The 26,587-nt window shown below is 46.0% G+C and overlaps 1 protein-coding gene and 1 long non-coding RNA gene across 2 annotated transcripts in view; one reads left to right on the top strand and one right to left on the bottom strand.

Annotated features, from left to right (window-relative positions):
- Positions 1-270: 270 nt before the first annotated feature.
- LOC144953599 (uncharacterized) lies at positions 271-19,000 on the top strand. Its single transcript, XR_013640846.1, has 4 exons — positions 271-338; positions 734-823; positions 2,170-2,253; positions 17,537-19,000. It is a non-coding gene; the product is annotated as an uncharacterized LOC144953599 (long non-coding RNA).
- A 684-nt stretch (positions 19,001-19,684) lies between these two features.
- LOC144953629 (sialate O-acetylesterase-like) overlaps positions 19,685-26,587 on the bottom strand; it is a 47,995-nt gene continuing 41,092 nt past the window's right edge. Inside the window, exon 14 of the mRNA XM_078884217.1 lies at positions 19,685-19,786. Within this exon, the coding sequence (XP_078740343.1) occupies positions 19,685-19,786 (102 nt within the window). The remainder of the gene's footprint in view (positions 19,787-26,587) is intronic.

The following is a 26,587-nucleotide window of genomic DNA, read 5'->3' as shown; positions in this document are numbered from 1 at the left end:
AATTCTTCTTTGGTTCTTTCGGTAAAGTCACGAAGATAGAAAAAGAATCATGAAAAAATTAAGTGAATAAAAATAAAACCACTAAAGTAGACTGTAGCCTGGTTCTATTTTTATTCACTTAGTTTTTTAAATAATAATTTTTCTATCTACGTGATTTAACCGAAAGACCCAAGAGAATAGGAAGGGGGAGAGAAGAGATGGGTGAGAGGTGGGGGTAGGAGATAAGAGGAGAGGGCGGGGGGCAGGTTAGAGAGGAGTGGGGGGTGTGGGAGACAACGGCGGTCGTCCGTGCGTGGTGCCCATCCACCTTTTTGTGTGCCGTGTTGTGACCGTCATAGGTGCATACTCACTCACAACTACCACTGCCTCACTCATCATACGCCTTTGTCTTCCCAGTGGCGATGTTCACACCACACAAGTTACTCGTTTGAGGCTGATTCGACCTAGGGGAGGCCCAGGACAGGTTCAAATAATCGTGACCGGTGGTGGCCGTGAGCGGGAATCGAAGTAGGGTCGCCGGGTTCGTAGCGCAGCACGCAAACCACTACACTACAAGTAACTGGTGTGGTGTGAACATCGCCACTGGGGGAGACAAAGGCGGCCGGGTGTGGTGGATCCAAGTCCCGGGCGAAGCCAAGTCCCGGGCGAAGCCGGGGACTTACCGCGAGTATCTAGTACATGACATTTGAAATGAAACTTGTCTTTGTCCCCCCCCCGCTCCCGACGTCACCAGGGACCCCCTGCGTCACCGCGTGACGTCACGAGAAGACCCCGGAAGTGAAGTCGTCAACGCCGCGGCTCTGCTCGCCACATGCGATCCCAGGTGCGATGTTTACACGGCGCCGCTTGTGATTATTATTGTTGTTATTATTAAGTTTGTTTATTGGGAAAAGCCTCGCTTCTGGCTTCTTTCGTAGGCATATCAATTTAGAAGCAACAGTCTGGGTTAGCGTGAACACGCTACAACGCTGGGCCTAGTCGTGTAGGGCTGGCCTGCTGCTCTTCACTGATTTAAAAAAATCTAGATCTTAATCTTAAGTTTTCGTAACTGCAATGATCCATACTCTCTGATTTTTTTTCCGTCTAATTTATCCACAGCCTGACTGATAGCTTTAAGTCGCCGAGGAGAGCCTTGATACGTCTCTTTTTCATCAGGGCATTGCCTGGTTTTTTGCAAGAGGGGGGGTTGATCTTGCAGCTGTGTTCTTAAGTTAGAAAGTGTGTTTCCCGAGTGAAGTTGATTCAGCTAAGAATCTAATTTAAAATTTCGATTTAAAGCTTTCGTGAATGCAGGGATTCATCTTCTTGGTTCTTTCGGTAAAGTCACGTAGAAGGGAAATAATAAAATAATAAAAATAAAACATTAAATAATTCTCACGACGTTTCGGCCACAACGCACGCAGCCGTCCTCAGGTGAAGAACATGTCTGTCGGAAAGACAGCATCTGTTTCAGACGAAATAAATAACACATAGCACATTTATATAAATACTACATAAACACAATACATTTGAAAAGAAACATGTCAAATAAAACCAATAATAAAATCCCGGGTTGAAACGCCACACCCACCTTTACCGTTATTTGGGGAAAATTACTCCCCCCGCTTAACATGAATTCACTTTACGTGGCAATTTTCATGAACACGGTCCCCTTGTTAAGCAGGGGCTTGCTGTGTTTGGGTGCTTCCATCGTGGTTATGAGTGAAATAAAATATATTTTAAAGTGGCTCTATTGGGCACTTGTCCTCCAACAACAGCGGAGCAGAGAAAGTGACGCTCACAACAATGAGCGGAGCGCCGAGTGGATGAAATGCAGAAAGTTGACAGAGTAGGGGAAACAGTAGGTGCATTTGCCAGTCATCTCACTCATCAATCAACCCATGTGGCCTCAAGGTGCACCTAGCCTGCCATAGGCTCTGTGGTGACTTCATCGCCGCCTGGTGGCGAGCAGTTCTTATCTTTTACGTTTGTTGTATGTATGTTGAACTTCTTTCGCACCGTACGTAGCCAAGCGTGCTAATCGGAGGTGTATAAATAATATCTTATCCCTAGGTACTTGACAGAGGAGATGTCAAAGGTGAAACCTTTTGAGTTTAGAAATTTCGTTTTCTTTAAAAGTAAAACTTTTACGTTATTTTCCTGAGTTATTTATTTGTGTGTTGCGTGCAGAGTTTTCCAGCTGCGTTTTCACAGGAACAGCAGCAACAGCACATCCCGCTATATCAGAGGCCATCGTCACAAAATCCCCGCGAGGTGAGTGATCGCCGACTCTTAACTCATATTTCAAATGCTAGCACACAACAGTTATTTCATGTGTAACACATTCAATCACGATCTCTATTTAGCAACTGAAGGAGAAGGAATCCAATGAGCTATGGAGTTCTTCACAGATGTCCAGTAAGGGACTGAGGGGTCAGCAAGTTACATGAACAACAAACAATACAAGCAACACAAGGAGGGCAAAGTATAGAAAAGGAGTTAAGTCACTAAAATAAATAAAAGTAAATCAAGTATACAAGTACAAATTGCATAATTACTTAAATTCCTGCCGATTTTCAACACCAAATGCAAGATTATGTTTAACAGATGAATTTGAAAAGCTAAACTATTATGGTTGTATAAAAAAACGAGAATAATTAAGAAATATATGCAGAATAGAAGCTATAGAGGTTCAGAATAATTAATCCAAGTAAAGCTCATTGAGCGTCTTCGTATGGCTGGGGAAGCAGTTTTATTTTGTTGAGGTTTTCAATACATTCAGCAGCTTCTGGTGAGGCAGAGTGAATTCTTCTGATGCCACCGGGAATGAATCTTTCAGGGCTGGAGTTAAAGGAGTTGAATACGTGGGCAATTATCTGACTTGGGTGGCCAGCCACAATTTGGGATGCTCCTCGTGTTCCACTTGTGGAGCAAGTGGCCACATCTCCCCTGGCCTGTCTTCAAGTGGTTGAGGGTTGTCCAAATTTTCTGTGGTAGGTTGAACCCTGAGACTTCACTAATTGGGTCAGTTACCAGGTTGCAATTGGTCACATTTTCAGTCACCCAGGATGTGCCCTATTGAGAGGAAGGGCTGTCATCAGTTTGTAGGGGTTGGAGTGTATTCCAATAGGGGCTGCGAGATTTCACACGTGCGTAGGTGGGTTTTCAGCTCTTTCGTCAGTGGACTTAGTTGGCTGACAGCCGGTATTCTTTTCGGAATGCACCAATACATTGTTGCTGCATTGGCATTGTTGCTTCATTGGCATTGTTGCTGCATTGGCATTGTTGCCGCATTGGCACTCATGCACCGCCCGTGCTTCTGGTGCTGTTGGTACACTTGGGCTACGCCGATCCCCAAACCCTTATAAACAGTTTGCCTTTAGAGGCTGACTCCTTTGCCTGATGACGACCGCTTCTGTTGCGATTGAAACATTGTGTTTTATTTAATTTCTAACTACGTGACTTTACCGAAAGAACCAAAGAGTATGGATTCCTGCAGTCACGAAAGCTTCAAATTAAGATTTGTTTTATCCTACTAGGACAGGCCTACTGAGCGATTAGCTTTTTCAGAAGTAATCTGGCCATAAATGATAACTAAATGAAGTGGCTTATCATGTGGAAATCCACAGCAGCAAAATATAACAAATGATCTACCGTATTTCCCGCATATAGCCCGCATACGCATATAACCCGCAGACGCATATACCCCGCAAAAATAGCGTTTTGTGTAAAAAAAATTCAGCTCGCACCTCCATATGCATTCATATATTTAACGTCGTTACCGCAGCTTAATTCCATCTCTCTCTCCCCCACCTCTCTCTCCCGCAGCTGCCCCACCCCTCAACCCCCACCTCTCCGTCCCCCCAGCTACCCCACCCCTCAACCCCCACCTCTATCTCCCCCAGCTGCCCCACCCCTCAACCCCCACCTCTCTCTCCCCCAGCTACCCCACCCCTCAACCCCCACCTCTATCTCCCCCCAGCTGCCCCACCCCTCAACCCCCACCTCTCTCTCCCCCAGCTACCCCACCCCTCAACCCCCACCTCTATCTCCCCCCAGCTGCCCCACCCCTCAACCCCCCACCTCTCTCTCCCCCAGCTACCCCACCCCCCAACCCCCACCTCTCTCTCCCCCAGCTACCCCACCCCCCAACCCCCCACCTCTCAACCCCCCACCTCTCTCTCCCCCAGCTGCCCCACCCCTCAACCCCCCACCTCTCTCTCCCCCAGCTGCCCCACCCCCCAACCCCCCACCTCTATCTCCCCCCAGCTGCCCCACCCCTCAACCCCCCACCTCTCTCTCCCCCAGCTGCCCCACCCCCCAACCCCCCACCTCTCTCTCCCCCAGCTGCCCCACCCCCCAACCCCCCACCTCTATCTCCCCCCAGCTGCCCCACCCCTCAACCCCCCACCTCTCTCTCCCCCAGCTACCCCACCCCCCAACCCCCACCTCTCTCTCCCCCAGCTACCCCAACCCCCCACCTCTCAACCCCCCACCTCTCTCTCCCCCAGCTACCCCACCCCCCAACCCCCCACCTCTATCTCCCCCCAGCTGCCCCACCCCTCAACCCCCCACCTCTCTCTCCCCCAGCTGCCCCACCCCTCAACCCCCCACCTCTCTCTCCCCCAGCTGCCCCACCCCCCAACCCCCCACCTCTATCTCCCCCCAGCTGCCCCACCCCTCAACCCCCCACCTCTCTCTCCCCCAGCTGCCCCACCCCCCAACCCCCCACCTCTCTCTCCCCCAGCTGCCCCACCCCCCAACCCCCCACCTCTATCTCCCCCCAGCTGCCCCACCCCCCAACCCCCATCTCTCTCTCCCCCAGCTGCCCCACCCCCCAACCCCCACCTCTCTCTCCCCCAGCTGCCCCACCCCCCAACCCCCACCTCTCTCTCCCCCAGCTGCCCCACCCCCCAACCCCCACCTCTCTCTCCCCCAGCTGCCCCACCCCCCAACCCCCACCTCTCTCTCCCCCAGCTACCCCACCCCTCAACCCCCACCTCTCTCTCCCCCAGCTGCCCCACCCCCCAACCCCCACCTCTCTCTCCCCCAGCTGCCCCACCCCCCAACCCCCCAACCCCCCACCTCTCTCCCCCCAGCTGCCCCAACCCCCACCTCTATCTCCCCCCAGCTGCCCCACCCCCCAACCCCCACCTCTCTCTCCCCCAGCTGCCCCACCCCCCAACCCCCACCTCTCTCTCCCCCAGCTGCCCCACCCCCCAACCCCCACCTCTCTCTCCCCCAGCTACCCCACCCCTCAACCCCCACCTCTCTCTCCCCCAGCTGCCCCACCCCCCAACCCCCACCTCTCTCTCCCCCAGCTGCCCCACCCCCCAACCCCCCAACCCCCCACCTCTCTCCCCCCAGCTGCCCCAACCCCCACCTCTATCTCCCCCCAGCTGCCCCACCCCCCAACCCCCACCTCTCTCTCCCTCCAACTCTCCCGTCGCCGGTAAATAGTGCCGCGCACTTCAAACAGTGTCGTTTAATTGTATAAACAATTAATTAAAAACGCCATAACATGTGCAATTTTAGCGTGAGTAGTTTATTCAGCAGTGCTTTAGTCAAAGGTAAGTGTTGCATAGTGGATAGTCCTACCATGAAAAAATTAACCGAGTCATGACATGTCACACGTGCAAAATATTTGTGGGATAGCCCGCACCTCCATATACCCCGCAGGGTCTTGTTTTGTTTGTAAAAGTGGTATACCCCGTGGGTTATATGCGGGAAAATACGCTAGGGAAAAATAGATGAACCCGGAGAAAAACTACACGCCTCCACGGGGGGGAATAGGCAAACTCCAAATATACAGGTGGCAGGGTCGGGATCGAACCCCGAACGTCCTGCATACCAGGAGAGGAAGTTAACATCCACAGTTCTTGCGTGCTTTTTGCACGAGGTGGCGTCGCCAACTATAAGCATGGCAGTTACATGGTGAATGAGTGGAAGAGTCAGTGTTCATCTTCTGTCTTCTCTCTGTTCACGGTTTGTCTGCGCTTCGGCTTGATCTGCAGCTTGAGCCACAATCCAAGCCTCTTCACACCTCATACAATGTCAGTCAGGTTGACTGGACAACAAGCGAACTCTTCCAGCCTATAGCTTGTACAATGTTTCCATGCCCACTCAATATTGGTGTGTACCTCAAATATATGCTCAGGGAAGTTGCTTCATACCACAACAGTCGTTTTTCCAACAATTTTCTTTCACTTGTTACCTGAGTACAGTATTATATAGAACACTAGCGGTTAGTTCCCGGCATTGCCCGGGCGAAAAAGGCAGACACATGTAGTTGCACACACAAATCGTCTGACACACACACATAGAGTTACACACACATATCGACTCACACATACATACATAGACTGAACAACAACAACCGCCATTCGCCAGTAAGTGGCGGTGACGTCACCACAACGCTTGTGCCAGGCTATGTGCACCTTGAGGCCATGTAAAGTGTCGAATGCTCGCTGGCAGGAGGTCACGGGGCAGACCCAGATGGCACATGTCGACTGACTGAGACAACTGGCTGATGCACCACCTGTGCCCCCTACTGTGGCAACTTGCTGTGCTTTAGCCACCCGGCGCTCCGCTCGTTGTTGTGAGCGTCGCTCCTCCGCCCTCCGTTTTTGTTGGAGGGCGACTGCCTCCAACTGCCCAATAGCGTCCTTCAGGAGGCTCCTCCACAGAGGCCGATCTTGACACCGCTGGTACCCGTCATCGGCAAGTCGACTCAGCTCCACGTCCTCCTGTACCACATCACTCCATCTCTTCTCTAGCCTGTGCCAGGCCGTTTAGCCCTCTAGATCCGGCTGAACAAAAGATGTTTAGGCATGCGGTGTCTGGCCATGCGGGCTACATGACTCAGGCAACGCAGCCTTACCTGGCGGAGGAGCTTACCGATGGGACTTTGTCCACATCTTTCAAGGATTTGTGAGCTCCTCACACAATGCAGCCTGGTTAAATCCAGGATGGATCGTAGGCAGGCCATCCTAGATGTTTCTAACCGGCGAAGATGTTCCATTAGGGGGGCGCAAGCGTAGAGAAGGGAGGGCATGACCGTGGCTGAGAAGACCTGAAGCTTCGTGCGGAGTGATAGACCAGGTAGCTTCCACACAGTTTTACGCAACCAATAAAAAGATAATGTGGCTCGACTGATTCGGAGTGAGACCTCTGCTGTTAAACCGGAGCCGGTCATTAGCACACTGGCAAGGTATGGAAAACTCTCCACTATCTCCACAACTGCCCCATCACCAATTGGGAGTTGTGGGGGTGGAGTGTTCGATGGTAGAAAATACCCAGGCAGGTGCTTAGTTTTGGTGGGGCTGATGGTAAGGCCCCACCTCTTGGTGGCAAGCTCCAGGTTCAGCAGCAGCACCTCGAACTCCTCCTCCGAGTGAGCAGCAATTAGCAGATCATCGGCATACATAACGTGTTTAAGCAATAGGGAGCCATCCCTTGAGCGCACCCGTGCATCGATCAGCCTCCCATTGTATCTGTACCAGATGGAAATTCTAGCGGTACAGCCATTGAAGGCTTCACGAACTATGTGGTCCAAATATATGTAAAATAATGTGGGATCCAGAGGACATCCCTGTTGCACCCCAAGGTGTACAGGGAATGGCTCTGGCTCACGGCCACGTAGTTTGACGCGAGGCCGCTCACCATCATGAAGGTCCTTAAGGATGGTGAGCAGTGGGTGAGGGACTCGGAAAGCACGAAGAACATCCCAGAGGCCAAAGCTACTGATGGTATCATAGGCCTTGAGCAGGTCAATAAAGCACACACATGGACTAAGACGTACACATGGGCCTACAGACACGCAAAGAAATGGACTTACACTGACTAACATGGAGGCATGCACACACAGCAACTAACACACACGCACATGGACTCAGACACACACACATATGGAGTCACACACACATAGACATCCACTTGAGATACACACACATGGAGTTACACACACATATGGACGTACACACATACAGCGACTCACACACATACATACATAGAGTGACACACACATTGCCGTACACACACATACAGACTGTCACACATAGACATCCACTTGAGATATACACACATGGAGTTACACACATATATCGACGTACACACATACAGCGACTCACACACAGATATATGTGGACTCACACACACATTGACGTAAACACACATATGTACTTACTCACAGACATATGGACTAAGACACACACACATGGACTTAGACACATATAGATAGACTGACACACACACAGCCCTACACACATACACATGTGACACACAGACATCTACTTGAGATACACAGACATGGATGAACACACACATATGGACTCACACAAACGCATTGACTTACACACATCGAGTGACACACACGTGTATAGACTTACATACACATGTGGACTAACACATACACATGGACGTACATGGCCAGATGACAGACTGGCAGACCGTCGCAGCGTGATAAAAGCGCAGCAAAAAAAGGGAACATTTAGCAACCTAAAAATAAAGAGTTTTGTGCACACAAACATTATTATTGTAATGTTTGTCAACTAATGTGTTTAATAATAGGAAACATTGGACTTGATTTGTTAGTGTAAGAAGCTTGGAAATGTGTACTTACCATAGGCGTGTTGAGGCCTTGTGCCATGCGTAGCCCCCCTCCTGGCCTACATTGGCGAGGCGGCGGAGTTGGCACGTTGCCAGGCTAGGGGCTGGGCCGCTACCCCCCCCCCCAGCATCCCACGCCCATGCAAGAATAATGGTATGTAAGCAGTAGCATATTATAATCTAGGGAGTCTGTAGTATAAACTGGACACATCGTGTTGGGGGGGGGGGGCGAAGAGGACATGACACTGTGAAGAAATATCCGCAGCATCATGTGTGTACGTGTTGGCTGTAAAACGCGTAAAAGGAAATGTCCCCCGTGAGCTTGAGCGAACGCGCATGACTTGGCAGGGTCCGCCCCCCCCCGCCACGCAATTGGCGTCAGTTGGTACGGTCGATGTCGAGCAATAAGTAAATAATTAATAATAGAAACGGCACAAATGTGTTCATTAAACTACTTTAAAGTTTAGGGATGGAAAATGAAATAGGCTATTCCCACCGTGGGGCTTAGGGCGTGCCGCCCGGCAATTTTTTCTACATATAGCCCACCGTCCGAGAGCCAAATCACCCGCAAGCGCGCGGAGACTTTTATATATAAGATTCCTTTTCTCAGCGAATAGTTTTCTACTCAGAATTTCTGAATGAGGCAAAACTGTATAAGGCCACTAGGAGTGCATATCAAGAATTTTCCTTGAATACACGTAACTTATATCGCAAAACAACTCTGCAAGAAACTAAAAATGTAAAGAAATTATTTTTAAATGTTGCCTACTTCCAGGAACACTTTGGAGTATTCTTTAGCTAGTTTGAAGGGTTACCCGGAGCTATTGCTATTGCAAGACTGATTTTTTTGTCGTCAAGAAGCATAAACCATCAAGTGGACTCCGGTGATCCTCACAGCGGCTTTTGGCTTACCATCGAACAAAGACGGTTACCACATCGCGCGCTTTCAGATGCGCTTCTTTGGCCGTCTGGAGCGATCTTCCTTCCGATATTTTTTTTCGAACTAGATTGAAAACTTACTTCTTTATAACTGCTTTCTGTGTTTAGTTTGTTGCCCTTTCACCGCACCTCCGATTAGCATGGTTGTCTACATACAGTGCGAAATAAGTTCAACATTAATATATATATGTAAGATTCTGTATGTTGTTTTTATTGGAATTTTTACCTTATTTCATCAATTCATAGGCCACATCAAAACCCGAAATTCCTCCCACTTTCACACCTGTGGTGCATCCATCGGGTCAGCTTCAGTTCATCTCTGGTTCTTGCTCTCCAGACATCCTGGTGCCTGATGTAAATTCTGCCATACTTCCTCTTTTTGGAGGGAATCTCAAAATTATTTTTGTGAACATAGCCTTGGTGGTGAGATGTTAACTACCTCACCTGGTATACAGGAGGTCGGGGGTTCGATCCCGACCCTGACACCTGTATATTTGGAGTTTGCATGGTCTCCCTGTGGTCATTTGGATTTTCTCCAGGTCCTCCGTTTTTTTCCTCCACATTTAGAAACATGCATTTTCAGTATTTGGCTGCTATACATTATCACATGATGAGCCACTTTGTTAAACTATCAATTGTAGCTAGGTCACTTCTGAAAAGAGCTATATAGCTCAGTGGGCCTTGTCTGGTAAAATAAAAATAGTTATGGTTAGTTGATTACCCTTGTGAAGTCTATAAACTCATAAAAGCTAGCTTATCCCACTGTTTGTTTTTATTGTATATGTGTTTAGGTGTGAAAACAGCCTCCCTTCCTCTATGGGTGTTCATGTTTTATCCTCTCTCCTCGTTTGCCTGCTTTTCTGAGTTCGATTCCCACTCATGATCAATACAGTGGTGGTTATCTAAACTCATTCTGGTTCTCCCCCAGGTTGATCCAGCCTTAAAATTATTACCTGGTGTGTCATGTAAAGATCGCCACTTGGGAGACAAAGGTTGTTGGGCGTGGTTCTGGTTATACACCCTTGAAGGCATTGTTTTTGGTCGTGGAGAATTAGCATAATTAAAATATATACAGCAATCTCTTGCCAAGCGAGGACTTGCCAACCACAGAGTCAAGCATACATGGTTAATTATTTTTGTACTAATTTACCAACTGCGGCTTGGAAATGTGAGTATCCGCAGGTAGACATGGGTCTGCAACACCCATTTACAAATGTTGCATGGCCACAGTTTTCCTCCATTCACCAGTGCTATCCGTGGCCATCCATGGCGCTGCGTAGCTTATCAGCTGTCCGTACTGTAATTCTGGCAGCACATACATAGCCCGCGTCGCATCGCAACTGCACTCCCTTAACCCATTCCAAGTTGCAGAGTAGGTCCCGTTCACCGCTGAATCTCGTAACGCGCAAGCGGTTAGCGTTATATATTTTTATTGGCATAGCACCGTTGTTTGTAAATACATTGTACTCACCGCACAGAACTGTAGCAACACGACCGCACTCTATGATAGCTGCTGCCAAACTCTGACACGCCTTGTGGGAGTCTCTTCAGGTCGGAAGACGTACAGATAATTATTTTATTTCAGTTTTTCTTCTGATTCCGTTCAGGTGATGTACACGTACCCCTGTCCACTGATCTGTCATTGATGAACCGGAAGAAGATAGTGGGCTGAACCCCTCCTAACCACTCCTTCCCCCATCATCTCATTGTCATAATCGTTAATATTAAAGGTATGTAAATTTAATGTAATGTTTATATTTTATTATGTTATTGTGTAATGTGCTGTATTTTATTTGGTGTTTAGTTAATAAACAGACAAGTTAGTTGAGATATGACGAGTCTGACCGCGGTCGTGGTTCCCTTACCCCCTATTTCCCATAGGCCCTGTACTTTACCAACCGCGGATTTGCCTACTGCGGCATTTTCTTTGAACCTAACCCCCGCGGTTGGCGAGGGCTTGCTGTTTATATTTTGTTCTGAAAGATTCTTATGCACTTCAACATGAGCTGTCATAATTCCATTATCATCAAGGTTCACATGCTTAACCCAGATCTTGACATATTTTGTGATGATAGTGATTGTTAATAGATCATGAAAAATAATAATATTAAAACCTTTTGACCCTGGGCTGCATTGTCATGTAGTGGTATATCCTGTCATCAAATTTATAATTTAATACAATTATGTTTACAATATTAATATACAGTGGTCATTCTGAACGTTTCAACTCAGCTAATCGTTGAAATGTCAAGGAATATTATTGTCCCTTTGCCTTGTATCTGCTTGGTGGGGCAGCGGGTTTATTGTATGTTGCTATGTGTCATCCCTGAGTTCACATAGGTGATTGTCAGGTGTTCCCACGTATGTGTGACAACTTAATAATTATGAACTAGGTTTTCTAGAATCGGAGGTGAGTTTTAAAATTTGATCAAAAAAGTGTAAAATTCTCAGATGCTACTATTCTTGGACAATCCACTGACAGGAATGCTACCACTCAGCCACGCAGCCCAAGAAAGTAGTTTGTTGGGAACTGCTCAAAGACCGCATTATAACGGTGTGTGTTATATTTCGATTTAAAGCTTTCGTGACTGCAGGGATTCATCTTCTTGGTTCTTTCGGTAAAGTCACGTAGGAGGGAAGTAATAAAATAATAAAAATAAAACATAATAAAACAATTCTCACGACGTTTCGGCCACAACGCAAGCAGCCGTCCTCAGGCGAAGAATGAAGCACCTCCAAGCTTGGAGCGTATATTTAAGCTGGGTTAGAGGGGGGGAGGTGGGAAGAAGAGCGCCTAAACAAAATAATTTGCATATCAAGAGGAATTCAGCATATGGAAAATGCGTAGGAGGTGGGCGGGGGGGGTTCCAAATCAATACTATGCCCGTGCATTATGCAGGATTAGCAACATCAAAGGGGGGGGGGGAGGGGGGTAGCATTAACAAAGGAAAGGAATGTTAATAGTATGTAGCTGCAGTTACTAAACAACCAAGTAAAAAACTAAAGTAAAAGCTGCATAACAAACTAAAGTATAAACTACATAGCATCATCAGTATATTTACTATACTCTACAATAAGCTGAGTTACTAACAGTAAGTAATACATAAAAAATTCTACGTTGTAAAAAATTATATAATATGCTTCCATCTAAACTTTATTCTCTTACATCACACGCGTCTATACTGTACTATATACTGCCATAGGCAAATCCAACATTAAATTACATACTGTATTGCTATAAACCACCCGATACACATTAGGGTGGGTAGAATAATACATAGTGTTATATTAAAATGTATAAGGTATAGGGTGGTTTATAGCAATACAGTATGTAATTTAATGTTGGATTTGCCTATGGCAGTATATAGTACGGTATAGACGCGTGTGATGTAAGAGAATAAAGTTTAGATGGAAGCATATTATATAATTTTTTACAACGTAGAATTTTTTATGTATTACTTACTGTTAGTAACTCAGCTTATTGTAGAGTATAGTAAGTATACTGATGATGCTATGTAGTTTATACTTTAGTTTGTTATGCAGTTTTTACTTTAGTTTTTTTACTTGGTTGTTTAGTAACTGCAGCTACATACTATTAACATTCCTTTCCTTTGTTAATGCTACCCCCCTCCCCCCCCCCTTTGATGCTGCTAATCCTGCATAATGCACGGGCATAGTATTGATTTGGAACCCCCCCCCCGCCCACCTCCTACGCATTTTCCATATGCTGAATTCCTCTTGATATGCAAATTATTTTGTTTAGGCGCTCTTCTTCCCACCTCCCCCCCTCTAACCCAGCTTAAATATACGCTCCAAGCTTGGAGGTGCTTCATTCTTCGCCTGAGGACGGCTGCTTGCGTTGTGGCCGAAACGTCGTGAGAATTGTTTTATTATGTTTTATTTTTATTATTTTATTACTTCCCTTCTACGTGACTTTACCGAAAGAACCAAGAAGGTGTGTGTTATATTTCGATTTAAAGCTTTCGTGACTGCAGGGATTCATCTTCTTGGTTCTTTTGGTAAAGTCACGTAGAAGGGAAATAATAAATAATAAAAATAAAACATAATAAAATACAAATTCTCACGACGTTTCGGCCACAACACAAGCAGCCGTCCTCAGGCGAAGAAACAGAGCTGTCGGAAAGGCAGCATCCCAATGAACACCGTCAAGCTTTGCAGCGTATATTTAAGCTGGGTCGGGGGCAGGAGAGCGCCTTGACAAAGGAGTTTACATATCAACACCGGAATTAAGCAAATTGATGGAAAATGCAGATATGGGATTAGCCACTCCTTGTGGAATGTGTAGGTGGTGGGGGGGGGTCTCAAAGTCATATTATGCTCGTGTATTATGTAAGATTGACAGTGATAAAGGGAGGAAGTAGGATTAGCAGTAATAAAAGGGAGGGACATTTTAATTGTAAGGAGCTGCAGCAGCCAAACCACCGCGTATCAAGCCCGTGCCTTGTGTGGGCATAAAAGGAGGAGTTTCTAAAGAACTGCAAATGCCCTACTACCATCTAATACACCTATGTGAAAACACTATATATAAACTATATCAATATAATCAATGTGCTCAATATACTCTCCAATAAGCTGAGCTATTAACATTAAGTAATTGGGTATACGCTACACTATGACTACCATATAGTGAACCGATAAAAAAATAAAATATAACATACATCAATGTAATCAATATACTCAATATACTCTCCAATAAGCTGAGCTACTAACAGTAAGTCATACATTACACTTCTATGTTCGAAAAAATAATAATAATATGCCTCCAGCCAAACTTTGTTCTTACATCACACGGATATACCCCGTATTATACACTGCCATAGACAAACCCAACATTGAAATATACACTGAGTTACTATACCTTAGACTATACATTGTAATATTGCACTATGTATTATTCTATACACCCTACTGTATACCACACTGCTGTATATTCACTGTACAATTACGATACTATATATTACCTTATACATTATATTAGACATTACACTGTTATTCATAATCAACGTTTTTGGGTTTAGATCGCGTTATTTATAAATGTGTCGTAACCCTCCACCACCCGACACGGCCAATCAGTAAAAAAGTGTCACGTTGACAAAAGACAAATAGTTCACTGCTTTAGCCCACCGGTGTGTTGAAGTGTGAAACCACAACATTTACAATTTGAGTACGACGTATCGCTGGTAATTGCATCCAGCATCATCGGGCAATTCGCCAGAATGGTGAGGCTCTGCTGTGTCTCCCGTTCTTATATAGAGCAGCAGCAGGGTGACGTCATCATTAACTCATCAGGTGCAAAGATTCGAGGGGGGAGTTATTGTAATCATATACTAGATTAGTAATCAGGCTATTGTTACGATGCGAGTTGTAGATTAGTAATCATTTGGAATGTGTTTTATTATGATTATGCTACATTAGTAATCAGTTAGTATTTGTTTCCCTTATAAGGAATTGTAATGTATCTTATTTAATAATACGCTTCCAGGCCGCACTAAGCCTGTAGCTGTCTGAGCGATTAAAGTTATTTCTGTTTCTCTCAATTTCAATCGATTCTCTAATTAGTCTTTGCCAGTAGTAACTAGTTTTACACAACACTTCAACGTTGTCAAAATCAATTGAGTGTCCCTGTTGGCATGCATGTTCTGCCACTGCCGACAGTTGTGTTTGTGATAGTTTAATATTTCTCTGGTGTTCTTTTAGTCTTACACTAACGTTACACCCTGTCTGTCCAATATAGCATCTGCCACATACACAATTAATCCGATATACACCTTCTGTTGATAATTTAGGTAATTCGTCTTTAGTGCACGTTACTAGTTGTTGAATTTTGTGTACTGTACCAAATCTTACTGTAATGTTTTGCTTTTGCAAAACACGGGCTAATTTGTCAGTTACTCCTGAGATAAATGGTATTTTTATTGTTTTAATAATCTGATCGCTTTCAGCAGTGTTGCTTCGCGATCGTGATTTGGCATTTAGTGCTCTGTTAATTTGAGCATTATTGTAGCCATTCTGTCTTAGTGTTTCTTTAACATGTTTAATCTCTCTCACTAGACTTTCACCATCTGACACTGTTTTAGCCCGATGTATGAGCGTCTTGATAAGAGAGGATTTCTGAGCTGGGTGATGATGCGAATCTGCATTCAGATAGGCATCAGTGTGCGTTTGCTTTCTGTAAACGCTGTGTGTTATTTTACCATTTAGGCCATGCCCAAGTAAAATATCCAGGAACGGGAGTGTGTTATTCACCTCCATTTCCATGGTGAACTGAATGGCCGGGTTTTGTACATTGAGATGATTTAGAAAATCGTTAAGTGTATCTTTACCATGTGGCCAGACAACCAAAGTGTCATCCACATATCTAAACCAAAAGGATGGTTTTAATGTGCTCGAGGCAAGTGCTCTGGTTTCAAAGTTTTCCATGTACAAATTTGCTGAGCAATTCCTAATTAAGCCAAGGGCTTCAAACACACCTGTGGGCTAAAGCAGTGAACTATTTGTCTTTTGTCAACGTGACACTTTTTTACTGATTGGCCGTGTCGGGTGGTCGAGGGTTACGACACATTTATAAATAACGCGATCTAAACCCAAAAACGTTGGTTATTAATAATATTGGTCGCGAAAGCCTACGTGTTAAATTACACTGTTATACTATTTATTATTATACAATCTGCGAAACACCATCTCATTGACCTTCGCGTGACAGGTACTAAGAGGAAGCAACGAAATATGTCAATGGGAGAGTGGTAGCAGGAGACTTGCAGCCGAGCATAGAATCCATTTCGTGAGGAGAAAACGTGAACAAAATCAGTCAAGACCCGAAATGGTTTATCACGTCCTTCCAATGATTGCTGAGCCAGAGTCCATCTTCTCGGTTGAAATTGTCTCTGTGTTTGTATATGTGGATGGCCTCATGAACGAATCTCTCATGGTAGCCAGATGGCTTGCAGAGAACCTCCGTCTTGGAGAAGTCAATGTCATGTGAGCCCACTGAATTATAACAATGGTCTGCCACGGCTGAGGTGTTCGTTCTACCGTATTTCAAGTCTGCTTTATGTTCACGGATGCAGTCCGAGACATGTCGTTTCGTTGCCAAGCTTGGCGGTGTTCATTAGGACGCTGTCTTTCCGACAGCTCTGTTTCTTCATCTGAGGACGGCTGCTTGTGTTGTGGCCAAAACGTTGTGAGAATTTTTATTTTATTATGTTTTATTTTTATTATTTTATTATTTCCCTTCTACGTGACTTTACCGAAAGAACCAAGAAGGTGTGTGTTATTACGGTGCACGATCCACGTTAAAATGGTGAGCGTTATAACGGTGCACATTCCTCGTTGTGAAAAAATGTATTCCTAATGGAAGAACCGAAAACGCTTTGTGTGAATGCCACGCGTTAAGCCAGAACTTGCCGTTTTTCTCAATTGATTTTGGGAAGAGGTAGGTTTTCACGACCAATATTCATAATAAAGGTTTCGGGTTAGATTGTGTAAATATAAATGTGTTGTTAACCCACCACCCCCCGACACAGCCAATTAGTAAGGTTTGCCACGTGAACAAAATGTGCCAATTGGCTACTACGTGCTAATTATACCGGTATGATGGGTAATGAATAGGCTTTACCCTTTCTGGAAATAACACAGGAGGTGTTAAAATGTTCAAACATCAAATACACTCATTATTGGAAAGCATCAAGTCTGCATTAAGCATACATCATGAGTGTGGTAAAACATGAAAATCATGTTTTGATATTAATGTATGCATTGTCTGTGAAACTGATTGACCTGCACAAGAAACAGCCTCATTCATGGCCTTGTCTCATCACCAGTGTTAGACCAGAGAACAACACCAAAAGGTGACTGGCGCAAAGGGTAAAGCCTATTCTTTTTCATCATCTTGATACTCACAAAAAGGGTCCCGTATAAATTAACAGTATTTTTGTAAACAGTATTTTTGTAAACAATACATATAAATTGTGTGTAATATGTATATCTGCAGAATCGGATGGAGTCGAGAAACGTGACACAGCCCGGTACCAAGAGGTACCAATGCGGCCAGTGTCCGTACAGCACGGATCGAACTGGTAACATGAAGAATCACAAAAGAACACACACTGGAGAGAAGCCCTTCAAGTGCACTCTGTGCGGAGAGGCATTTACACAGTCGGGAACGCTTCAGATTCATCAGAGGGCGCACACGGGCGAGAAGCCCTTCAAGTGCCTGGTGTGTTGGAAGGCATTTGCGCATTCGCCACATCTTCACAGACACCGGAAAACACACACGGGAGAGAAGCCCTTCAAATGCACTGCATGCGGGCATTCGTTCATACGGTCGTCACATCTTAAAGAGCATCAGAGAATACACACGGGAACAAAGCCCTTCAAGTGTACTGTGTGTGGGAAAGCATTTACCTGGTCAGGAGCCCGAAGCAGGCATGAGAAGATACACAAGAAGGGGAATGTGAAGTCAATAAGTGAAAGTCAAAGTTTTGCAATGAACCTGTCTATTATTAAACAAGAACCAGGAGATACTCCCAGCTTTGATATGTGGCCAGGAGTGAAGGTGGAATATGTAGAAGTGAAGGTGAAATGTGAGGAATTGGAGGTTAACTGTGAAGAAGTGAACGTGAAATGTGAAGGCGAAGATTCGATTCCAAAACCTGTCTTTCACATCGATGGAGGCAGCGTGAAGGAAGAGCAGAATTTGTAGAGTGAGGCAACCCCAAGCAGTTGATGGATCTGGAGGTGTGGGTGGACTTCTGAGCAAAGCAGAGTTGGAGCGACCAGCAGGTATGAAGTGGAGAACCCGGCTAGATGTGTAACCAGCAACTTTGGACAAAGAAGCTGCTACTTTGTCCCAAGTTGTACAATAAAGTCCTAATTTAATGCACTCGTAGTAGATGCATTCCTGAAAATTGCCACATGAATTGAAAAATGCATGCGAAAACAATTTCCCCATTAATAATGTAACCATAACATTTGGCGAGATACGATGTACTACGCACCCAACACAGGGAGATGGTGGGACAAATAAGTGAGGGTATGCCATCACTGCATTACTGTATCGTTCCACGCTGTACCGCTCAGCTCAAGAAAGTAGTTTGTCATCGACCACTGAGAAAATTCGTTCAGTGCGCATTCTGCATTATAACTACTACATTATAACTACGCATTCCGCGTCATAACGGTGCGGGTTCCGCGTTGTAACGTTCAGCATATAAAACGGTGCGTGTTGCGCGTTGTGCGAAAAGTGTTCCTGTATGGAGGAACCGCGTTACAGCGAGACACGCGTTGTGTGAATACCGTACGTTTTGCGACGGCCTGCATATTTTGTAACTGAAGTGGAGTATTGTCGATTTGCAAAATAGTATACGGGTGTCTTTTTTATAACATGTTATGACATTTTGTTGATTACATGTTCAGTGACTGAGTCTATACATTCAATGTTAGAGTGTACAAATAAAGTCCCTACCATCTATTTTGTGCTTTAACTGCGTTTTCCTAAATGTTATTGTGAAATGTTTACTTTTCAGCATTTTTATAACATTTATATTAGGTGTTCTTTTAAGAAATAATAATATTGCTCTAAGAATATTAGGGACTTTCAAATGTTGTCGAAGCACATTTTATTTCCAGAAAATCGCAGTGACGATTATCTGAACCGGTCCTGGGCCTCCCCTAGGTCGACTCAGCCTCAAATGAGTACCTGGTGCGGTGTGCTGGAAACATCGCCACTGGGGAGACAAAGGTGACCAAGTATGGTGCTGGCCATCGAGTCCTTAGTGTACCTTGCTGGCCTTTAATAGGTGCTGCAACTCGCTAACAGCACTTTCCGCAGCAGTATGTTAAGGCTACATGGGGGATCTTTGTCTTGTAATTATGGCATGCTGTTATGTGTGCCGGCCGAGTGGCCCTTGAACAAAAGCTTAGCTTAATGGGTTTTACGCAAGAAATACACTTCAACCTCTGGAGTCTTTTCCAGGTAGATTCCAGTATGAAGGATATTTTTAGTCATATTCTGTGTTTATTTTTTTTTAGCTAACAGAAAAAACCCAAGAACTTGGAAAAATTCAATGCAAAACATCAGACTTTGTCTTTCCTCGTCCATCCTACCCCAAACTCTACTACTACCTCGTCACTACCCCTGTCACTGGACACAGTCCCCATCATCAATGATCTCTGGCAGCCAAGGCTGCATTGGCTGGGACATGTTGCCCGCATGCCAAGCCACCTCATGGCTAAGCAGCTTCTGTTTGGCCAAATAGAGGGGGACAAAACGGGAGCGGCACGGGTTGGATAAGAGATGGAGCTTATGGGTGAATGTGTGAAAGTGTGGTTGAGTGCGTGAGGGGGTGTGTGGTACAGGCAAGAAAAGAGATGGACTTATGCGGTACAGGAGGATGTGGATCTGAGGGCACTTACTAATAACCGGTACCAGCAGTGTCAAAATCGGCTTCTGTGGAGGAGGTTCATGAATAACGCTATTGGGCAGTTGGAGGCAGACGACCTCCAACAACAGCTGACGGCAGAGGAGTGATGCTCCGAACAAGGATAGGAGAGCTGCGTGGCTAAATTTCAGAAAGTTGGCACGGTGGGGGGCATAGCTGGTGCATCTACCAGTCATCTCAGTCGGTCAACCCATGGCACCTGGGTCCGTCCCTTGACTTACTGCCAGCCAGTCTTCGATACTCCACGTGGCCTCAAAAGTCCACCTAGCATGGCACAAGCGCTATTGTGACACCGCCACTTAGTGGTGAACGGCGGCTGTTGTGATTTGAGGAGTGGTGGCACAGTGGTTAGCGCACTGGACTACAAACCTGGCAACTCGAGTTTGATTCCCACTCATGGCCACCACCAGTGACGAGTATCTGAATCGGTTCTGGGTCTCCCCTAGGTCGACTCAGTCTCAAATTAGTAACTTGTGCAGTATTTGAAAATCAGCATTGGGAAGACAAAGGCGGCCAGGGGTGCACCCCGTCGTGTGTCATGCCCACCTTAATAGGTGCTCACTAACAGTACTCAAGTGTGTTAAAGGCTATATGGGGATTCTATATATTTGTGAGTGTAATTGTGTGATTGAGATTGTAAGCTGTGAGAAAAACCAAGCCTACTACTGCCTACGCACCCAGTCACTCAAGCGTTCTACCATGTACCTCGTAGCTGTACTCACGGAGTCACACGGACGCTGTGAGAGGCGGAGGGAAGAGTACGAGAAAGCCTTGCCTAACACTGCCTCGTAGCAACACTCACTGGCGTCACACAGACGCTGTGAGCGGCTGAAGAAGGCAGGACGGCAGAAGGGTCTTGACAGCCAAGATGGATCATCATGTGACCACCTTTGGCAGTACCAAAATATGAAAATAGGTTTTCCCCTTTTTTTATGGCAACAAAACAGGTGTTAAGGTGTTTAAACACCAAACTGAAACCTTTTTTTACAAGGAATCATGTCGGTATTAACCACAATACTTGTGGTCAGAATGCAAAAAAAAAACATACTCTGATAATGTATGTGTAATAAACGACTTCCACGACACGTTGAGACTTGCGTCCTTTCTTTATTAGTTATGACTGCTCGGCTCCGCACTCTCTTTAGATGGTCACCCTCTCTCTCCTGCCGCATGCACGAGCTCTCTGCTCCTCCGTTCCTGCGCGGCTTCCCTCGCTCTCGCTTCCCCGCGCACCGCTGGTCGATGGCGCACCGGGAATCGGGAGAGCTTCGCCCGCAGCTGCCACGTGGTCGGTGGCTGACGAGATGGCGGAGATGCAGTCCGGACCCAGGCTTCCACACCGAACCCGGAGTCCTCCTCCTGCCTCTCCTTATATCCTCCTTGACGGAGCAAAGCCCTGCCTCTAACCACGCCCCCTTCAGAACCTTCTGGATGGTTCCCGCATGTACCCCTGAGCTCCGCCCATGAACTTTGGACCAGATCGAACCCGTAACCCTGATTAGCTATGACCGATGCGGCAATGCCTATGCAGCCCTCCGTATGTCGGTGTGTTCTCTCATTACATATGCATTGTCGTTGAAACTGATTGGTCCACACCAGAGACAGCTTTCTTTTGAGCCTAGTCTCAAAATGGTGTTAGACCAGAGGACGCCAAAAGGCGTACAGCAAAAATACAAGTACTATCAGAGTAATGAGAGCTCGGGGTGAGCAGCTACATCATGGGGACTATTTTGCTAGTCTAGCGTCGAAAATACGTATGCACACACCGCCTATGGGCACTTACATGCAGTTACGGCCAGGGGTCCGTAGGGGGTGCCAGCCTATACAAGGGGATAGGCTGGGTTCCCCTCCCCTACCCCAGGTGAGGGGCTGGGGGAGCCTTTCCAGGATCCCCTGGAAGATTCCATACAGAGGGCGGTACCGGGGGTGGAGAGTCCCCGGGACGTGTATAAAAGGCGGCTCTCAGGTCGGCTTGAGGCAGTGCTACGAAGACGAAGACTGAAGACCAGCGAGGCTAGGAACCTGGGGCCCCGGGACCCGACGTCCTTGTAAGGGCCAGAGCCGAGCGTGGACCAGTGGTCAGGACCCGTACCTTGGCTGGGTCGGGTCGGTCAGTCTCCCCTAGGTCACCCCTAGCCAGAGGGCTCTAGTTTACCCCGAGTGATAGGGCACGTTAGCCCAGAGGCTGTACCTCCTTAGTGAGTGGGGTAAAAAGGGTACCGTGTTACGTTGTTATAAATAAAAGTGTTGCTTCCAAGCTACGTCGCAAGTCTCCTGGAACCCACTACACCAGTGTGGTGGTGGTATTGGGGTACGCACACGCCAAACCGGCTGACTTGTAATATTTACCGGTGCGGGTGGTTGTGTTATCCCTGGCCAGGCCTCCTGAGGGGAGGGGGGGCTGTGGGGCGCGTTCGGTCCCGCAGAACCCCGCCCTATGGGAGAAGCGGTACAAACCTGTTCTGGGCGGTTGTGTGTTGTGTGATGTACGCCCAATGCCTCCTGAGGGGAGGGGGATGGGGGGCTCGTGTGATCCCACAGAGCCCCGCCCCTCAATCGTATTAAAGGTGGGACCCGGAGAGCAGAAAAGCAGACATACAATAGAGTCAGTAGCATCTAGTCCAGACATGGGCAAAGTACGGCCCGCGGGCCGTATACGGCCGGTTGGGCTTTTTAATCCGGCCCGCCGAACTTGTCAAAATATTATAAAATTAAATTTTACCTTCCTGTAATGCCCCCATTTCCCCATTAGATGGCGCACTTTGAGCAGAAGAGAGAGGGAATATTCGTATGAGCAATTCATGTTCCTGTAGTGGTGATAACTACTTGCTGTTCGCAAGCTGTGAGAGCGGATCGTAAACAAGGTTTTCCCGCTCAATCAAAGATCAGGGTCAAATGGGGTGAGGTAGGATCCAAACGCCAGATTGGGAAGGACCAATCGGAGGGTTCCACAAGGTGGCCGTGGATTGGACAACCCGGTCACGAACAGGTATAAAAGCCAGAGCGCTGAGAGCTCTTGGCCAGTTCTGCTACACGAAGACCCAAGTCGGCCGAAGACATCTCGGACCCTGGACCAAGCCCTCCAGCCCTTATCAGGGCTAGGGTTCAGTGTAACCAGTGGTCGGGGAGAGATCTCCTAGGTCCAGCCAGAGGACGCTGGGATAGCAGGGAGATTAGATAGACAGCAGGTCCGGAGGCTGTACCTCCTTAGAATAGGAGCTAAGCGTGAGTGTGGAGCTGTACAAGGTCCGGAGGCTGTACCTCCTCAGGGTAACGGGTGAGGGGACCATATACCCCTTTGTGTGATAGGGACTGTGTATTTAGACAATAAACTGTGTGCCATAAAGAAGTTTAGAAGTCAGTCCTTTACAACACTACATTTCTATTGAAAGTTAGTTAACAGTAATATTTGGGTACAGTATTGTTTTGGAAGCATTCACTGTAATATCGTATGAACGTTTACTTCACCGCATTATCGTATGAATGATGCGAGAAGAGATTAACGGGTTCTTATGTTAGCGATTTACGTACTTGGCGCTTTCGCTCTCTAAATTACGGCTTGAATGAGGGGGAGGGGTATGACTACACTCACAAAATTAATATCTTACTAGGAATTTTATATAACAAAAGTTATATACATAAATGTTACGCTTTGTGTAATTCAACAAAACAAACAAAACTTATCTCCGAGTTCTCTCCGAATTTCGTCCGTTCTAGACCCCACCGTTTTTTTAAAGATTTTTAAGCACAAAAAACATAATTAAAGTTTGAAAAATCATTAATTATACAAACTTTTCAATAATTTCCTTCTTCACTTCGATTTAAATTTCTTTAAAAACTTCTTCTCACCAACATTACCACTCATTACCACTTTCTCCAAAGGCAAGTTTGTAAAAAAATACATGGTACAGACAGCAGACATCTTGTGTCCGGAGATCAAAAGCAAATTTGAAAAAGTCATATTCTCAGGTTTTTTCGGTAAAGTCACGTAGGCAAAACATTAAAAGTAATGAAAGTAAAATAAAACAAAACAAAAATAAAAATAAAATTCACGACGTTTCGGAGGCAACACAAGTCTCCGTCATCAGGTGGGACCGTCACAGCCAGATTAGCTGCATCAAGTGAAGCAATGATTCAAGATGTAATCCCTTATAAGCAAGTTGAAGTGGGGGGGAGGAGAGGGGGGGGGAGTTCATCAGAATGTGGTAGCCAATGAATGGAACGTATCGGGAGGGAGGGAGGGGGGTGGGAGGGGGAGGGAGCCAACAAAAAATTTGGCGACGGCTTGGACGCGGCTGCTGCGCACGCCAACACAATGGACAGAGAGGGGGGAGGGGAGGTCTGATACACATGATAGAACAAAGGAACGAAAATGCCCATGTTTATACCAATGCAGGCTGAAAAATGGAGAGAGTACTGTTAAAAATAACTGGGGATGTTAACACTCGGTGAAGTAAATTAAAATAGTGCCTGTCAGATAAGATGGTCCAAAAAGTGTAATTAAGTCTTTTTTGCGTGGTTAATAACATCTTTCCAGTGATTACTGAGTTTGTACCCATCATCACGGTTAAAATTATGTCTGTGTTTGTATATTTGTATGGCTTCGTGTACAAACCTTTGATGGTAGCCAGGAGGCTTGCAGAGAACCTTGGTCTCGGAAAAGACAATTTCATGAGAGCCCGCCGAGTTGTAGCAATGATCGGCAACGGCCGAAGAATCAGTTCTGCCGTGTTTCAGATCTGACTTGTGCTCGCGGACACGATCAGCAACATGACGTTTTGTTTCTCCAATGTAGCAATCACCACAAATGCAACTCAATTTGTAGACTCCAGGATACTGTAAGTCAGGAACGACATCCTTCACAGATGGAATCAGATCACGGATTTTATGCACTGTGCTGAATCGGACTTGGATCTTATGTTTGTTTAGAATTTTGGAGATCTTTTTTGGTCACGCCTGCTATGTATGGTAACGTGATAGTTTTGGTCGGAGTTTCATGTGGTTGTTTCTGTGTGGTGGGAGAGACAGCTTGGCGGATAGTACGGTCAGAGTATCCGTTCATCCTGAGGGCCCGATGTACATGTCTTAATTAATCAGTCAGGTGGTGTTGGTCAGAAATGCCATGGGCTCTGTGGTATAGCGTTTTGATGAGAGAATTCTTTTGAGATGGGTGGTGGTGGGAATCCGGTTTCAGGTAGGAATCTGTGTGGGTGGCTTTCCTGTAGACAGAATGTCCCAAGGATCCGTCAAGCCTCCTCTTAAACAGAATATCCAAGAATGGTAGTTTACCGTCTTTCTCCACTTCCATGGTGAATCTGATAGATGGGTGTCTAGAATTGATGTGGTCCAAGAAGTGGTTCAATGCTGGGAGGCCATGTGGCCAGATGACGAAAGTGTCATCCACATATCTCTTCCACAGGGAAGGACGCAGGGTGGATGTCTGGATGGCGTCTGATTCAAACTTTTCCATGAAAATGTTGGCTATAACTGGTGACAAGGGGGAGCCCATAGGGGTACCCTCATTCTGTTTGTAGAAGGTGCCATTCCAGGTAAAATAGGTGTTGGTGAGGCAATGCCTAACCAGCGCAGGTACATCAGAATTCAATCCCTGTTGGACTAAGTCCTCAATTATTGTTAGGGTGTCCGGTACTGGGACTTTGGTAAACAAAGATACTACATCAAAGCTGACGAGAATGTCATCAGGAGATAGTACCATGTCCTTAACCATAGAGACTAATTGGGTTGAGTTGAGTACTGCCGAAGAGGTCTTGCCTGTGAAGGGGAGCAGAGTATCTGATAGAAAACGGGCTAGTTTGTACGTCGGAGAGTTTATCGTCGACACGATGGGTCGTAGCGGGGTGCCTTCTTTATGGATTTTAGGAAGACCATAGAGTCTGGGAGGTCTTGCCGCCGATGGTTTTAGAGAGGGACGTTTGCTTGGTTCGATTAGGGAAGTCGAACTCATGATGATACTGTTGGTTTTTGTCGTTAGGCTTTTAGTGGGATCGTTTTTAATTTTGGAGTAACTCCCATCATTAAGAAGGTCCAGGATTTTGTTGTTGTATGAATCTTTATCCATGATGACCGTGGCATTGCCCTTGTCTGCCGAGAGGATGACTATATCATCTCTCTTTTTTAAATTCGCGAGTTCAGAGCGTTCGTTTTTGCTGATGTTACTAGTGGGTTTCTTAGCATTCTTGAGAATAGTAGCTATTTCAGCTCTTGCTACATCAGCATGGATGTGTCCTATGCCTCTGAGGGCTACATCAATCTGAGAAATCATATCCTCCACTGGTATATATTTAGGGGTGACGGCGAAATTTAGTCCTTTGGCCAGTACCGTTTTTAGATTGTCAGAGATTGGAATGTTACTCTGATTAATCACGGTCTTGTTAACATCCAGCTTTGCGATGTGTGGCTCTGGTTTCTTTTTAGATAGGAGGTTGAATTTAGAAATCAGGTTAGCTTTGCATTTGGCTGACATTGAGTCAGCAGAAGCAGAAGTCATGTTATCAACGTGGTTCCAATCAGAAGGTGACATTTTTTGTGTTAACATTAGATGTGTTTGTAAGAGAGTCTTGTCTAAATTATCGAGTTCAGAT

Source organism: Lampetra fluviatilis, chromosome 79, assembly GCF_964198595.1.
Source record: "Lampetra fluviatilis chromosome 79, kcLamFluv1.1, whole genome shotgun sequence".
NCBI classification, from domain to species: domain Eukaryota; kingdom Metazoa; phylum Chordata; class Hyperoartia; order Petromyzontiformes; family Petromyzontidae; genus Lampetra; species Lampetra fluviatilis.
This window is presented reverse-complemented; position numbering and strand designations above follow the sequence as displayed.